The 17210-nt window shown below is 39.3% G+C and overlaps 1 protein-coding gene across 6 annotated transcripts in view; it reads left to right on the forward strand.

The window, feature by feature from the left end:
* The window catches only part of Kcnip4 (potassium voltage-gated channel interacting protein 4), a 1160852-nt gene that overhangs the window by 1124882 nt on the left and 18760 nt on the right, over window positions 1-17210 (forward strand). For all 6 annotated transcript variants that reach the window (NM_181365.3, NM_001433864.1, XM_087582369.1 and 3 more), the window contains 1 exon segment: window positions 6609-6679. In NM_181365.3, the coding sequence (NP_852030.1) occupies window positions 6609-6679 (71 nt within the window).

The following is a 17210-nucleotide window of genomic DNA, read 5'->3' on the forward strand; positions in this document are numbered from 1 at the left end:
CGGATATTTTCTTTATTTACATTTCAAATGGTATTCCCTTTCCCCGTTTCCCCTCCAGAAATCCCTTATTCCTTCCTACCTCCCCCTGCTTCTATGAGGGTGCTACTCCAGCACTCACCCACTCCCTCCTGCCTCCTTGGTCTGGCATTTCCCTATACCAGGGCATCAAGCCTTCACAAGACCAAGGGCCTCTCCTCCCAGTGATGCCCAATAAGGCCATCCTCTGCTACATGTGTAGCTGGAGTCATGGGTCTGTCCATGGCTACTTTTTGGATGATAGTTTAGTCCCTGAGAGATCTGGTTGGTTGGTATTGTTGTTCTTATAGGATTGTAAACCCCTTCAGCTCCTTCAATCCTTTCTCTAACTCCTCCATTGCGGACCCCATTCTCAGTCCAATGGTTGGCTGTGAGCGTCTGCCTCTGTATTTGTCATGCTCTGGCAGAGTCTCTCAGGAGACAGCTATATCAGGCTTCTGTGAGCAAGCACTTTTCTTGGCATCCACAGTAGTGTCTGGGTTTGGTGATTATATATGGAATGGATCCCCGCTAAGATGCTCATTGCCTAAAACAAACCAAAACAACCTGCCAGAGCAAGCCCAAAGAGTATCTGAACTGGCCTTACTGGTACCTCTTCCCCCTGGCCATGGCCAATTTTCAAAATAAGTCACTAATCCTGTTAAAATACAAGCCAGTGGTATCACAGTTTCTCCTGAGAGCCTCCAAAATATATTCATGTATCATAACATGCACTGTCACTACACCCACTGATCCCCTCTCTCTCTGTTTCTCTGTCTTCCTCCTCTTTCTCCCTCCCTTCCCCCTCCCTCCTTCCATCTTCCTCTCTCCCTCCTCCTTAGAATTCCACAGTCTCTAGTACCCATATCTTTCTAGCCATATGCTCTTGTTGGCATTTAACAAAGACAGCAGTGACACTTCTGTTTCTGGTACCTAATTGAACACACCAATTCCAGGTCCTAAAATTCAATTCTCTCCAGTGTACACCTCTAATTCTCACTGTCTTTTGCTTGTTTTTAATCGAGAAAATAAATATTCATACAACATATCCCAATCATCCTTTTAACCCTCCCCAAACTCTACCCAGATCCTCTCCACCTCCTGACCCATCCAACTCCACACCCTTCTTTCTCTTTACTGCTAGAAAACAAAACAGGCCAACAGAGAAAAAGGTAACCTGAAACTATCCCCCATGGCTCTTCTCTGGCTTCCATTTTTCTTCTCTATTCAAAACTATCTAATACTTGGCATTTGCTTATTTTATTGTTCACTATCTTTTCACACCATTAGAAAGTCAACTTCTTCTCCCATTTTGTTTACTGCTGTGTTCACAGTGAACAATGAACAACTTACAATAACAATAACACTATGAACAATGTCACATTGCACAGTGACACATATGTGTTGCATACAGGCAATGTACAAACAAATGAAGGACTGAGGAAATTAAAGGCTGAAGATATCATCTCACATGATTCCCAATATCTTGACTAACAATTATAAAACACAGTCTGAAGTCTATCCAACTCTTAAATATTAGTTGTTTAATATAAAATTAGATTTTCTTTGGTTTGGTTTGTAATCTATTTAGTTTGGAGTACTTCAGATTTTAAGACAACTCAGTGAACTTATTACCAAAACAGAAAGTTTAAGAAAAGGTGTTTTTCTCTAAATAATTATAATTCCAATAAAACAAAGGAAGACTTTCAGTGTATGTAGATATGCTGCAATTACTACTCTGCCCTTCAGGACTTCAGTACAGAGAAGAAACATACTCTATAGGGCCCAGGGAGCTGTTTGCTATAACCTCCTATTCTAATTTGCCTTCTCTTACAATGATAAAACACTCTAGGAGAAAAGAGTTTACTTCATTCTCTTATTTCCAGGTCATATTTCATCACTGAGAAAAGTCAGGACAGGAACACATGGCAGAAGTTTATAGCAAAAACCAGAAAGGAACACTGCTCCACTGTTCACTGGCTAGCCTATATACGATAGTCCAGCCCATCTTCCCAGGATTCTCACTAGTCACAGTAGACAAGCTTGTCCTGTATCAAATAACAACTAAGAAAATACCTGAACAATCTGTCATGTGTTCTCTCTTCCCAGGTGACCGTGGGTGGTGTCAGGTTGATAGCTGAAGCTGACTATAATACGCCACATGCCTCAGTTGTAACACTGTAGTCAACGCTTTACTGAAAGATTAAATTGGGAGCTTGGGGTGTACATCAAAGAAAGCGAGCCAATCTAACATTTGTAAGGCCCTGAATTTGATTCTCAAGACTAAAACGAAAGAGAAAGGGAAAGAAATAAAAAGAATATTTGGTACCACCTGACCATGTTTATGCAATATAAATCTAAATTATTTCAACAATTTTATAGAAAGACCATGTGTACTGTGTCTGCCAACATATAATAAGGTACAAATATCAGAGAACAAAAACAGACTGAAATCTTTGTTATTATTTATTTTTTAATCAAAGTTATTGCAGACTACATGCTAGTTTACACTCCACTCCACATTAAAATGCAATAAAGAATTAAAAAAGAATCTTTTTTCATTAGAGAATATCTACTTAAACAGAGAAATCTACATTGCAAAGCACTCTTCTCACAAATCTGAAGGGATCTGAGGCAGAAAGAATCACTTTCTGGCTCTTAAAATTTCTTTGATTATTCATGTTAATTGAATGCATAAATCTAAAGGTACATTGTTGAAGAGAATGCGATAGTGCTAAGAATGATGACTTGCCGTTTAAAAATTAATATTATGCATGCAAATTACATCCTACAGTGATGCCTGCAAAGGAAAAATGGTCCCAGGAAAAAGGCAATCTCCGATGGCAGGCAGCTTCATATTGTAGCTGTCTTCTTTTTTCATGGAGTCATCATTTATTCAGGTTGATAGTCTGAGAGCAACAGGTTTCTGGCAGTGTGAACAGTCACGATAAAGTACCTATAAATCCCCACATCTCACCATGTGCTGCACAAATATTTTGTCTTGTATAACAGAAGCACCTGCACAATGTGCATTGTGTCAGCTTCCGGGCTCTTGCTAAGGCCCAGTGAGATAATTTACCAAACACAGCTTGTCTGGTGTTCTCAATGGATGTCAACACAGTCATATTGAAGAGAGCATTTTGCGGGCAGCTAAAGCATGCCTAGCAGAAAGCAGTGAGATGGGGGAAAGCTTGAGAGTGATGCTGCTGGCGCATTCTAGTGTTTATCTGTATGCAGTAGAAGCATTAAGTATGTAACTCTTAGCACATTAACCATTACGTCATTTGGGGGAAAATGAAGGTTTCTAGACCATCTCTGCACAGTAAGCTCAACTCAGGAAAACATGCCCATAAATATCCATTTGGCAACCATCACACTCAAAGCAATTGAGGTACACACAAGACTGCTCTAGATATAAAGATTAAATTAAATAATAAATAATATACAAATCACTATATAATGCATGTATTTCTCATTCCAGACCACTAGATACCAATTTTCAGTGAAGTTAGAGAGAATTTAGAACTGGCCTACTATTGTTGCTGTTATTTTTGAGGGGATGGAGTGTTTGAACCCACAGCTTTTCATGGGGCAAATATGTTCTCTACCACTAAGTTCTAGTTCTAGTCTTAGAGGACTTACTGACAGAGAGTGCTATTCATACAGGTCTGCAGAAGTTCAATGCCATGAATTGCATATTCTAATACAATAGACTACTTCTAAACCTTGTGCTTGAACTCAGATACAATATAATTTTGGTAGGAAGGAAGAACTCCATGAAACTCATTTTATTCTTCAAATCTGGGATATTATGAATTAAGAAATTTGACCAAACTACTAGTAGGAATCCAAGTGTTAGGACAATGACAGCTAATATTTACAGAACATTGAATAGGTTCGTGAGACTATTATAAACACAGGAAATGTCTCATTTAAACTTCATGCTGGTTCTAAGTAGCACATGCTAATATCACTATTACTTATGGATGGGAAAACTGAGTCACAGAAATATTAACTGGCACAAGGCCACACTATTAGTCTTTGAAAAGCTGACATTCAAATTGAAGCACTCTAGTTTTACTGTTCTATTAGCTAAATCTCTACATGATAAATGTAGACTGGAAAGTTGGTTAAACTTGCAAGAGACCTGCCAGGGTGCACTGAGAAACAAGAAGCCCCCTGAACCAGACATTAGTGTAAACTTTGAGACTGTCATTGCCACACATCAAGCACTGAAATTAATGAGACCACATTTGAGAAGAATAATTATCGCTCGCCTCTATCATCTTCTTTTTAAATTAAAACCCCCAAGCATTGTCTGTTATGAGCCATTATTCATGATGAATTTTGCTTAGCTACAGCAATGCTTACCTTGCTTGTCTAAACACTATGACAAGAGATTCACTTAATTAAGCTCATTATAAACTATGCAAAACTTATTTTTTGTCCCCTGGCAATAATATGGCACCCATAAACTCATACCTCCTTGGAGTTTAAGAAGTACATGCAAAGTTATTATTGAGTGCAAAATGTTTTGAATAGTTTGGCAATTCTTCAATACTCTATAATAAAATTCCCCAACAATTGCACTAAGTCGCTTGCAACTAAATCCCTGGTCCCATATCTAAAATAACTTCCTCCTAGATCATATCAATACCACACAGGCATCACTCTAGATACTGCCAGTTTCACATATTGTATGGACCCAATTCCCAATTTGGGTGCCTGGTTAACTGATTGAAAATAAACTTAATAGGGCTGAGAAGATGGTTTAGTCAATTGCCCAAGTACGAAGAACTGAGCTCAGATTCCCAGCACTCACATAAATGCCAGGTGTGGTGTAGTGCATCTGCTACCTCAGTGCAGGGGATGGGGGGATGCTACACAGATGTTTCCCAGAGGCTTATGGCTAGCTAGCCTATCTGAAACCGTTTGCTCCATGCTCAGTGAGAAACCTTGTCTTAAAACTAAAGCAGAGAGTAATAGATGAAGATACCCAAAGTTGAAACCTTGTGCACAAATGTGCAAATAACCTACACACAGAGGCATGAAAATACTCCAACACACATACATGCACAGAGAGAGAGACAGAGAGACAGAGAGACAGAGAGACAGAGAGACACAGAGACAGAGAGACACAGAGAGAGAGAGAGAGATCACAATTCACAGGATTAAAGTCAGCACTGTGGTATACTGTACTCAGCAATGAGGGATGAGGGGATTGGCTGCCATCAATTCTGAGAAGCAGTATGTGCAGTCAGCTTTGAGATGCATGACTTTCAAGGTAACAAGCAATAACTTGGATGAAACATGGAGGGAAACCATGCCTAAATAGCTCAGAATCCCAACAGGGCAGGCAGAGAGAAGTTTAGATTTCCTCTGACAGACTGAAGAAACTTTGAAAGAAGAGGAGCAACAGTACTTGTTTTCACTGGGAAAAGTAATTACCCATCCCTGCTATTCAGATTCAGTTCCTTGGCAGCCTTTTAAAACCAACTCATAATGTCAAAAAGGAATAGCAGTTATAAGAAATCCGAGTAAAAATAAAAATCAAAAGTCACAAAACAGAAATTAATAAGCCTTTAAGGCAGCAGATAAAGGGCTAGAAGCAAAAAGCTGAAAGGTTACATTTTTGTAGGGTGAAGACTAAAGGCTAAAACCCAGGAGAGGGAGTATTTAACATAAGCATGTAAATTTGATCAAGAATTGAGCACAAAAGCACTTAGACAGTAAAGCCAGGCATTAAGAAAAGAAAACAAAGAGAAATACTTTTAAAATGAGAACTGAAGAAAGCTCAGAGGTTAGACAGACAAAGGAAAAGCAAGAGGGAGGAATGGAGTAGACATGGGAAAGAAATGGAGAGGAATGGTTAGATTTCAGAGACGTCAGCAACCTCAGACTACAGCCAGCGGAAGTGGGCAGACCAAGTCATTCATCTCTGTCTTTATTACTCGGAGCTCTGGATCCCACCAAGGACACAAGCTGGGTAGCGGCACCCTACTGCATGCAGTAGAATGTAAGCAGGAATCTCCAGGTCTACGCATTGCTCTACATGTTAACCACTAGAAGCCTGCTAAGTTCCCATCCAAATTAACAGGCAATGGGCCTGCCTCACTATTTGCATGTCTCAGATCGTGACTATGTGACTTTGGGCAACCTCTTTACATGCAAAACTACTTCTCTGAGCTGTAAAATAAATGACAGCACGAATAATGACAGGAATATTAATGATACCAACTCATCTGTTGCATTATTTGGGTTTTTACTACTTTACTTATGGAGATAAAATTTTGCCAAGCATCAAACGATGTTGAGACATGTCTCTAATAATCCTGATATGCACCATGGGACCAGCACTTATTCCAAGACTGAGATCAACACCTATAATCTCATGTGATGAGATTAATCCTAGCCAGAGGCTCACAGAAAATGCCTGTCATCAATGGCCTCAGAATGTAGCTCATTTCTATGAATTTTACGTTTCAGTTCACCACATAAAAAGGGTAGGCAGCAGAGACTAAAGCGCACATTAAAGAGAAAGGGGTAGGCTTTAAAAACTCCAACTAAATGATATCCCTTTTTCAATGTTTCAGACTCCACCACATATGCACATTTTCTCTTCAATGCATTCGACACGGACCACAATGGAGCTGTGAGCTTTGAGGTAAGCCTTGAACTACCATTTGACTTATGGCACGCTGAAAGAAATTTAAATCTTTTTAGCCAGAAAGTTAAGGGTTTAGTATTTGCTCATTTTACAAAATTCCAAGAACATCTCCTTCCCCATATTACATTGGCATGTAGCTGTTCTTATCTTTGCAAAATTGGACAAATCACAAGCCATATTTAGTGCACTTTCAAATATTTGCTAGCTTCTCACACACAGCAGTCCTCAACAGCATGGGGACGATCCAAGAAGGTAAATGATTCATCTGACATTTACTGGCACTTACCATGGGCTAGTTCCTCTGGCAGGCCTGGGAAGTACAGATGTAATATATGGGAGCTCAGTTGGGGGAGCTAGTAAATGTAGAGAAGACAGGATGTCTAATAAAGAAAAACAATGCTGCCTCCATCAGCCCCAGAAGTCTGCAATGAAATTAAAACTTTCAACTGACCTATACAGTAAAAGCATGCAGGGACATTTGTGAAATCTGTAATATGAGAAGGAATCAGAATAAAATGTGTTTCTCTCTCATACACATACACTTACAGTGGGAGATGATAGACAGACAGACAGTAGACAGAGAAAAAGACAGACGTTTACTATGGGTAGAGAGAGTGTTGTCTTTGTAGGATTCATCTGGCGCTAAGCAGGTCACAGGTAGCAACTGTAGATGCTAAAAGAATAAGTGGAATCTGAATTTGTAATAGCTGTTGGTGACTTCTATTCTTGTTAAGAAAATTGTGAGAATTTTTGTTCACAGATTTGCTTACATTCTGAGTGAGTGTATTTAGTCTTTAGGCAAATAAATCATTTGTTAACTTATTTTGTAATTTCAGTCTCAGGTATACGATAGTTAGATAGATGGCCAGGCAGAGAGATACTAAAGAGTGTGCATGATAACATTTAGGATACATATTTTCTATATTGAGGGTGTGCAGGAAGGTGCAGCCGACACACATGAACAGAAATTCTAATAAGGATCAAACCGAGTGAGAGAATAGAGTGAGGCTTGCAATGGGACTCGCCGGGAAAATGAAGCAGAGGCAGAAGGGGCTGGAACAGCAAAGCCTGTTCGGTGGTTTTCATGCATTTTGTCTTGAGAAACTAGCAGAAGCTAATAAAGTGAATACAGGTTGAGATGGGAAACATGAGGCAGAGTCTGAGTAGAGACGATCACCCTGGGAATAAAGAGAAAACATCTGTAGATCTTCTGGAAGACAGAATGTAAGAATATGGGCCAGGAGAGAGAGCTGGGAAAGGAAACAGGGGCCACATCTCAGGCAGGCTGCCAACTAAGGAGGTTGAAGACTGTGCTGTAAGAGATAAGGACCCCTGAGGACATTTCAACAGGACTGCTCCTGTGTGTGAGCTACGCTCCTGAAACGGGGAGCGAGTGAGAAGCTATTCATTCTGAGAGTCCAGACAGGAGCTGATGACAAAGCGAACTGCAGTAAAAGCTTTGAGATGAATACAAATTATTAAACTTGAACTTGACAGAACTGTAAACCATCTGATATGTTTATGAGGAAAAACAATTTTGGCACAGACAGTACTCTGAACACATGTGCTATGTGAAGGAAGAAGAGTGAATCTTCATAAAGTATCAATCAATGGTCCTAGGGCAGAATTTCTAGAATCAACTAAATACCTTGTCGTGTGTACTCTGTCCTCATGAAGAACTCAGGCTGTCGGTTTGAAGAATCTGGACCAGGAATTTCAAACATCATCTCACAAAACTTAATGAAGAAATATCCTAAGAAAGAAAAGGTAGAAGATGTTAGTGATTGAGATGTGAACCAAGAAGTCAGGACAGGGTGAGCATCCTGGATGCAGAAGCAGAGGTTACTAGGCCAATAAGGAAGTGCAAGGCTGTCCCAGATTTCCCCAAATATCACTTCTAGTGGCAGCTTAGACTTCCTAGGAAACTATCTCCTCAGTACTTCATCTATAATGCTAACATACCTAACCTAACCTCCATATACCCATGCTGTGAGAGACTAGTTCAACTAATAAAAATATTATCTTTATAGAGAATGGCAGAGGCAAAAACTACTAGAGATTTCACAACTTGAAAAAAAAAAGTGTATCATGTAAAAGAAACCTTACTAAAGCTCAAAACACACATTGCACCTCACACAATAATAGTGGGAGATTTCAACACCCCACTCTCATCAATGGACAGATCATGGAAACAGAAATTAAACAGAGATGTAGACAGACTAAGAGAAGTCATGAGCCAAATGGACCTAACGGATATTTATAGAACATTCTATCCTAAAGCAAAAGGATATACCTTCTTCTCAGCTCCTCATGGTACTTTCTCCAAAATTGACCATATAATTGGTCAAAAAACGGGCCTCAACAGGTACAGAAAGATAGAAATAATCCCATGCGTGCTATCGGACCACCACGGCCTAAAACTGGTCTTCAATAACAATAAGGGAAGAATGCCCACATATACGTGGAAATTGAACAATGCTCTACTCAATGATAACCTGGTCAAGGAAGAAATAAAGAAAGAAATTAAAAACTTTTTAGAATTTAATGAAAATGAAGGTACAACATACCCAAACTTATGGGACACAATGAAAGCTGTGCTAAGAGGAAAACTCATAGCGCTGAGTGCCTGCAGAAAGAAACAGGAAAGAGCATATGTCAGCAGCTTGACAGCACACCTAAAAGCTCTAGAACAAAAAGAAGCAAATACACCCAGGAGGAGTAGAAGGCAGGAAATAATCAAACTCAGAGCTGAAATCAACCAAGTAGAAACAAAAAGGATCATAGAAAGAATCAACAGAACCAAAAGTTGGTTCTTTGAGAAAATCAACAAGATAGATAAACCCTTAGCCAGACTAACAAGAGGACACAGAGAGTGCGTCCAAATTAACAAAATCAGAAATGAAAAGGGAGACATAACTACAGATTCAGAGGAAATTCAAAAAATTATCAGATCTTACTATAAAAACCTATATTCAACAAAACTTGAAAATCTTCAGGAAATGGACAATTTCCTAGACAGATACCAGGTATCGAAGTTAAATCGGGAACAGATAAACCAGTTAAACAACCCCATAACTCCTAAGGAAATAGAAGCAGTCATTAAAGGTCTCCCAACCAAAAAGAGCCCAGGTCCAGACGGGTTTAGTGCAGAATTCTATCAAACCTTCATAGAAGACCTCATACCAATATTATCCAAACTATTCCACAAAATTGAAACAGATGGAGCCCTACCGAATTCCTTCTATGAAGCCACAATTACTCTTATACCTAAACCACACAAAGACCCAACAAAGAAAGAGAACTTCAGACCAATTTCCCTTATGAATATTGACGCAAAAATACGCAATAAAATTCTGGCAAACCGAATTCAAGAGCACATCAAAACAATCATCCACCATGATCAAGTAGGCTTCATCCCAGGCATGCAGGGATGGTTTAATATAAGGAAAACCATCAACGTGATCCATCATATAAACAAACTGAAAGAACAGAACCACATGATCATTTCATTAGATGCTGAGAAAGCATTTGACAAAATTCAACACCCCTTCATGATAAAAGTCCTGGAAAGAATAGGTATTCAAGGCCCATACCTAAACATAGTAAAAGCCATATACAGCAAACCAGTTGCTAACATTAAACTAAATGGAGAGAAACTTGAAGCAATCCCACTAAAATCAGGGACTAGACAAGGCTGCCCACTCTCTCCCTACTTATTCAATATAGTTCTTGAAGTTCTAGCCAGAGCAATCAGACAACAAAAGGAGATCAAGGGGATACAGATCGGAAAAGAAGAGGTCAAAATATCACTATTTGCAGACGACATGATAGTATATTTAAGTGATCCCAAAAGTTCCACCAGAGAACTACTAAAGCTGATAAACAACTTCAGCAAAGTGGCTGGGTATAAAATTAACTCAAATAAATCAGTTACCTTCCTCTATACAAAAGAGAAACAAGCCGAGAAAGAAATTAGGGAAACGACACCCTTCATAATAGACCCAAATAATATAAAGTACCTCGGTGTGACTTTAACCAAGCAAGTAAAAGATCTGTACAATAAGAACTTCAAGACACTGAGGAAAGAAATTGAAGAAGACCTCAGAAGATGGAAAGATCTCCCATGCTCATGGATTGGCAGGATTAATATAGTAAAAATGGCCATTTTACCAAAAGCAATCTACAGATTCAATGCAATCCCCATCAAAATACCAATCCAATTCTTCAAAGAGTTAGACAGAACAATTTGCAAATTCATCTGGAATAACAAAAAACCCAGGATAGCTAAAGCTATCCTCAACAATAAGAGGACTTCAGGGGGAATCACTATCCCTGAACTCAAGCAGTATTACAGAGCAATAGTGATAAAAACTGCATGGTATTGGTACAGAGACAGACAGATAGACCAATGGAATAGAATTGAAGACCCAGAAATGAACCCACACACCTATGGTCACTTGATTTTTGACAAAGGAGCCAAAACCATCCAATGGAAAAAAGATAGCATTTTCAGCAAATGGTGCTGGTTCAACTGGAGGGCAACATGTAGAAGAATGCAGATCGATCCATGCTTATCACCCTGTACAAAGCTTAAGTCCAAGTGGATCAAGGACCTCCACATCAAACCAGACACACTCAAACTAATAGAAGAAAAACTAGGGAAGCATCTGGAACACATGGGCACTGGAAAAAATTTCCTGAACAAAACACCAATGGCTTATGCTCTAAGATCAAGAATCGACAAATGGGATCTCATAAAACTGCAAAGCTTCTGTAAGGCAAAGGACACTGTGGTTAGGACAAAACGACAACCAACAGATTGGGAAAAGATCTTTACCAATCCTATAACAGATAGAGGCCTTATATCCAAAATATACAAAGAACTCAAGAAGTTAGACCGCAGGGAAACAAATAACCCTATTAAAAAATGGGGTTCAGAGCTGAACAAAGAATTCACAGCTGAGGAATGCCGAATGGCTGAGAAACACCTAAAGAAATGTTCAACATCTTTAGTCATAAGGGAAATGCAAATCAAAACAACCCTGAGATTTCACCTCACACCAGTGAGAATGGCTAAGATCAAAAACTCAGGTGACAGCAGATGCTGGCGAGGATGTGGAGAAAGAGGAACACTCCTCCATTGTTGGTGGGATTGCAGACTGGTAAAACCATTCTGGAAATCAGTCTGGAGGTTCCTCAGAAAATTGGACATTGAACTGCCTGAGGATCCAGCCATACCTCTCTTGGGCATATACCCAAAAGATGCCTCAACATATAAAAGAGACACGTGCTCCACTATGTTCATCGCAGCCTTATTTATAATAGCCAGAAAATGGAAAGAACCCAGATGCCCTTCAACAGAGGAATGGATACAGAAAATGTGGTACATCTACACAATGGAATATTACTCAGCTATCAAAAACAACGAGTTTATGAAATTCGTAGGCAAATGGTTGGAACTGGAAAATATCATCCTGAGTGAGCTAACCCAATCACAGAAAGACATACATGGTATGCACTCATTGATAAGTGGCTATTAGCCCAAATGCTTGAATTACCCTAGATCCCTAGAACAAAGGAAACTCAAGACGGATGATCAAAATGTGAATGCTTCACTCCTTCTTTAAATGAGGAAAAAGAATACCCTTGGCAGGGAAGGGAGAGGCAAAGATTAAAACAGAGACTGAAGGAACACCCATTCAGAGCCTGCCCCACAGGTGGCCCATACATATACAGCCACCCAATTAGACAAGATGGATGAAGCAAAGAAGTGCAGACCGACAGGAGCCGGATGTAGATCGCTCCTGAGAGACACAGCCAGAATACAGCAAATACAGAGGCGAATGCCAGCAGCAAACCACTGAACTGAGAATAGGTCCCCCGTTGAAGGAATCAGAGAAAGAACTGGAAGAGCTTGAAGGTGCTCGAGACCCCAAAAGTACAACAATGTCAAGCAACCAGAGCTTCCAGGGACTAAGCCACTACCTAAAGACTATACATGGACTGACCCTGGACTCTGTCCCCATAGGTAGCAATGAATATCCTAGTAAGAGCACCAGTGGAAGGGGAAGCCCTGGGTCCTGCTAAGACTGAACCCCCAGTGAACTAGACTATGCGGGGAGGGTGGCAATGGGGGGAGGTTTGGGAGGGGAACACCCACAAGGAAGGGGAGGGGGGAGGGTGATGTCTGTCCGGAAACCGGGAAAGGGAATAACACTTGAAATGTATATAAGAAATACTCAAGATAATAAAAAAAAAAAAATAAAATAAAATAAAAAAAAAAGAATCTATAAAAAAAACAAACAAACAAAAAAAACCAAAAAACAAAAACAAAAAAAAAGTGTATCAGAAACTTGCTATCCTGCTATTCATATTTCATAGACCTTTAATTGTGCATGTACATTTATGCTATTGTCAATAATGTGGGATGATGTTTAACAATGCTTCTATGATTTCTATGCAAAACACTGGTAGTTATGGTTAAGGTTGATTTTAATTTGGGAGGTTACTTGTGACAGTTACATGTGATATGCATGTTGGTATAATGTTTTTACTTTTAATATGAACTACTAAGTTCATAACTGCTGATAAATAGCAAATCAAAATAAAATTTTAAGGTAGGCCACTGCAGTTATATTTCTTAACTAAGTTGCCACCTGGAAGATATCTAGGTGACAGATATGCCTTGGGAGGAAACATACTTTTAATAGCATCACCCTGATTTCAAGATTATAAAAAATGAAAGATTTCCAGTATTTGCTTAAATGTGAAGAACAGAATAAAAAAGTCTGAGGGGATCTGGGTTTGATTATGATCTAATCTCCTTGATACCAAGTGGCTGTGGGGCCCAGAATTTAGTATTTAAACCCTCTAGGTCATAATAGTCATATCGCAAAAACACCAGCAGTGAGAAAAATTCACAGGCCAACACACAAGTGTAAAAGTAATAATGGAAGCACGGGTTTGGCTCTGAACCTAGCACCAAATAAATGTTCAATATTTATTAGAATTTAGCGGTAGCATTTATTACTTCAGGAATTCTCTGATAAAGGTAGTTAATTCTGGCATTTGGCATCACATTACACTAGATTACACAGAAATCTAGACTCCTTAAACATACCCAGGCAAAGGCTCAGATGACTACTCTGTGATGTTATGACAGATTATTATCTCATTATCGTAGGCATTTACTGAATTAAATGCTCAATATATTAGCAACAATAGCTACTCAGTGATCATACAAACCCATATTTATTTAGCTTTCATTATTTTAGCATTATGCTGAGTTAATTACATAGTATTAATTTCTGTAACCCTTCTAGGTTATTTAACAAAGGAGAAAAGGGAGTCACAAAGTTAAATATCCTGCCATAGCTACATGGTTGGAATATAAAACAGTTAAGATTCAAATTCTGGCTGTCTGGCCTCAAACAGTGGTCAGCATACATTTAATTCTCCTGTCTCATATATATTTCCCACCTGAAATCCCCACAGCTGAATTTTGTCCTTAAGAGACGTCATACTTAAGAACAACATAAACGGATGGACAGTTGATAGGTACAGACAGAGCACATGCACAGTATTAATGTCTTCAACAAAGTCCATGGGAAACTACAATCCAATGTATTATATCTGCTCAACAAAACAAAATAAAGGAGGCCATACCAACTCTTGACTGTTGGTGTCCATGTATTCATGCTTAAGCTTTTCCCAGCATCCCCTGCACTGAGGCTAACTGAGGTTTTGTGGGCAGAAAGTGGTGGAAATAATATTTCAGCCATGCTCATCTGTGGAAATTGCACAATACTATGCCCTTGAAGCACAGTAGAAGCAACTTGGATTTTTTTCTTTTTTTCTTTTTCTTTTTTATTAATCATTCCATTTGTTTACATCTCAAATGATATCCCACTTCCCGGTTATACTCTCCACCAATGGCCCATCCCACATCTGCCCTCCCACCTCCCCTTTACCTGTATGAGAGTGCTCCCCTACCCACCCACACTCTCCTGCCCCATCGCTCCAGCATCCCCCTACACTGGGGCATCAATCCTCTCTGGAACCAAAGACCTCCCTTCCCGTTGTTGTCAGACAAGGCCATCCTCTGCTACACAAGGATGTGGAGTCATGGATCCCTCTGGGTACACTCCTTGGTTGGTGGTCTAGACTCTGGGAGAACTGGGTGATCAGGCCAGCCTATGTTGTTCCTCCAATGGAGTTACAAACCCCACTCCACTCCTCCAGTCCTTCTGCCAGACAGCTCCCCACAACAGGGTCCCTGAGCTTAGTCTGATGGTTGGTTCCAAACATCCATAACTGCATTGGTCAGTTGCTGACTAGACTTCCTCAGGAACCACCACACTGGATGGAACCTGGATTTTTGATGAACCAGAATCCCCTTCACTTTATTTCACTGTGTATAAATGATAAATTAGCTTTTATCATGCAGTCACTGGTGATGCTTTTAGGATCCCTTGATTATTGTAATAGAGCATGATAATATGTAGATAGGTAGATAGATGGTAGAGGACAGAGGATGCATAGAGCTAGATGATAGATAGATAGATAGATAGATAGATAGATAGATAGATAGATAGATAATAAATTGATAAATAATGGTAGATAAGTTAGATAGATGATATAAATAAATTGATGAATGATTGACAGATAACATATAAGAGATAAACTGATAAATAATGATAGGATAGATGAGATAGCTAGATATGGATAAATTGGTAACTAATGACTGATAGATAAATAGATAATAGATAATAAATAGATAATGATGACTATAGGTTATAAATAGATAAAAGGACAGAGTTTAGATAGACAGACAGACAAAGATAGATATTCATATTAGTTTAACTCAGGCTTTGACAACAGGATTCACCATAATAAAATTTAGTACTAACATTCAACATCTCTCCCTCTTCCCAATATGTGTTTTTAAGTTCATCATTTTGAAATGAATCAAATAGAAAGTGAAAGGTTTGTACAAACACAAGGACCTGCACTCTAGAAGACTGACTTGTTTAAAGTCATTTGGAAAACTGTGTGGTAAATGGGAGTGAATCCTACTCACTTCTAGCAGCATCTCTAAAAATCCATAGTCGCAGTCAGGAGCCAGGACCCTTTCGCAGAAAGAACCAAACATTTTGATTTTGCAAGTCAGACAGCCCACTGCCGTCCATTTTTCCAGACATTACCACCTTCAGGTATTCAAGTGGCTAAGGATTTCCCAGATTGCTCATGGTATTGAGGCTGAGTTACAATGTTCTTTCTGTCAGAATAATTCTGAAATAGGTAAAATTGCTACTACAGGTAATTGATGAGTTAGAACGGAAATGAAATGCTATTTGCAGACAACTCAATTCACTCAATTCACGTGGACAGTGAAATAAGCTGCACCCCCCTGGTGATCTGCAGTGCAGACATTACCCCACACTAACAGCTCTGTTACTCACAGTGCTGACAAAAACATTTTTATTCAAATATCAGTTAAGTCTATGGAAAAACATTGTTATTTGTCACTTTGTTAAATGGCATAGCTATTTCCTTTGAAATGTCAGGAGGAATTATTTTAAGCAATGTTTCTAATTGCTATAGAATTCCTTTTTTATCAGATTTGTTCCTCTTTGGGTTACACACGCACAGAGAGAGACTTTTTTGTACAGAATCCCTTTATTGTTGTTTTCTGATCAACGTAGGGGCATCTGCTCTCATTGAAGGCATTCCTAGATAGTATTCAATTTCATTCATTAATTTATTCATTTAAAAAATATTCACCAAGCCTATTATGTGCCAAATACCTGTCAGCACACCAGAGGCAGAAGGAAAAAAATAGGAAAAAATGCTTTTCCTGGTAAGTTGCATCCCCCAAGTTCATGACTAATTTCTGTAGACCCCGTCCGTTCTCATAGTGAAGGTTCCTCATCTGGGCCATAAGGCAATTCTTTGGATTTGGATTTGGATTTGTAAGGACTGGGCTCCTGCATCATGCTGTCTAGCTATTCCTGTCACCTCATCACTAGAAACTGCACCTTTCTGATCAAGGGTCCAGCACCCACTGGTTCAGATGTGCTCCTCTTCCACTTCCTGTAATCTCCAAATGCATGTCCTGTGACTTCCTTGTGGTAAAGACCTTCATATGCAGACAACTCAGAAACAAAAGAGCACTGCAGGACAAGAGAAATATGCAGACAACAAATATCTGTAATTGTTCCCATGTTCTGAACACCAATCTCCTCTTTATTTATAATAATTGTTTAGGATTAGCCATGTCTCACACTAACATACAAATGCAGAGAGCAGAGAGATCTCATGTGGGATGCAGTTTCCTCTGTGACTCACACCAGAGGTTAATAGGGCATGCGTGCTCCAGTTAACGAGCTAACACAGATACCTTATTATTTCATGCTACACTCAGATTTCTTTGGGGTTTACTGGATGTCCTTTCTCTGACCCAGTGCCCCATTTAGGATAGAACTTCATTTAGCTCTGTCCACAGTTCATTTAGACACAATGTCCCCTT

This window comes from Rattus norvegicus, chromosome 14 (genome assembly GCF_021556685.1).
Source record: "Rattus norvegicus strain SHRSP/BbbUtx chromosome 14, alternate assembly SHRSP_T2T, whole genome shotgun sequence".
NCBI lineage: Eukaryota > Metazoa > Chordata > Mammalia > Rodentia > Muridae > Rattus > Rattus norvegicus.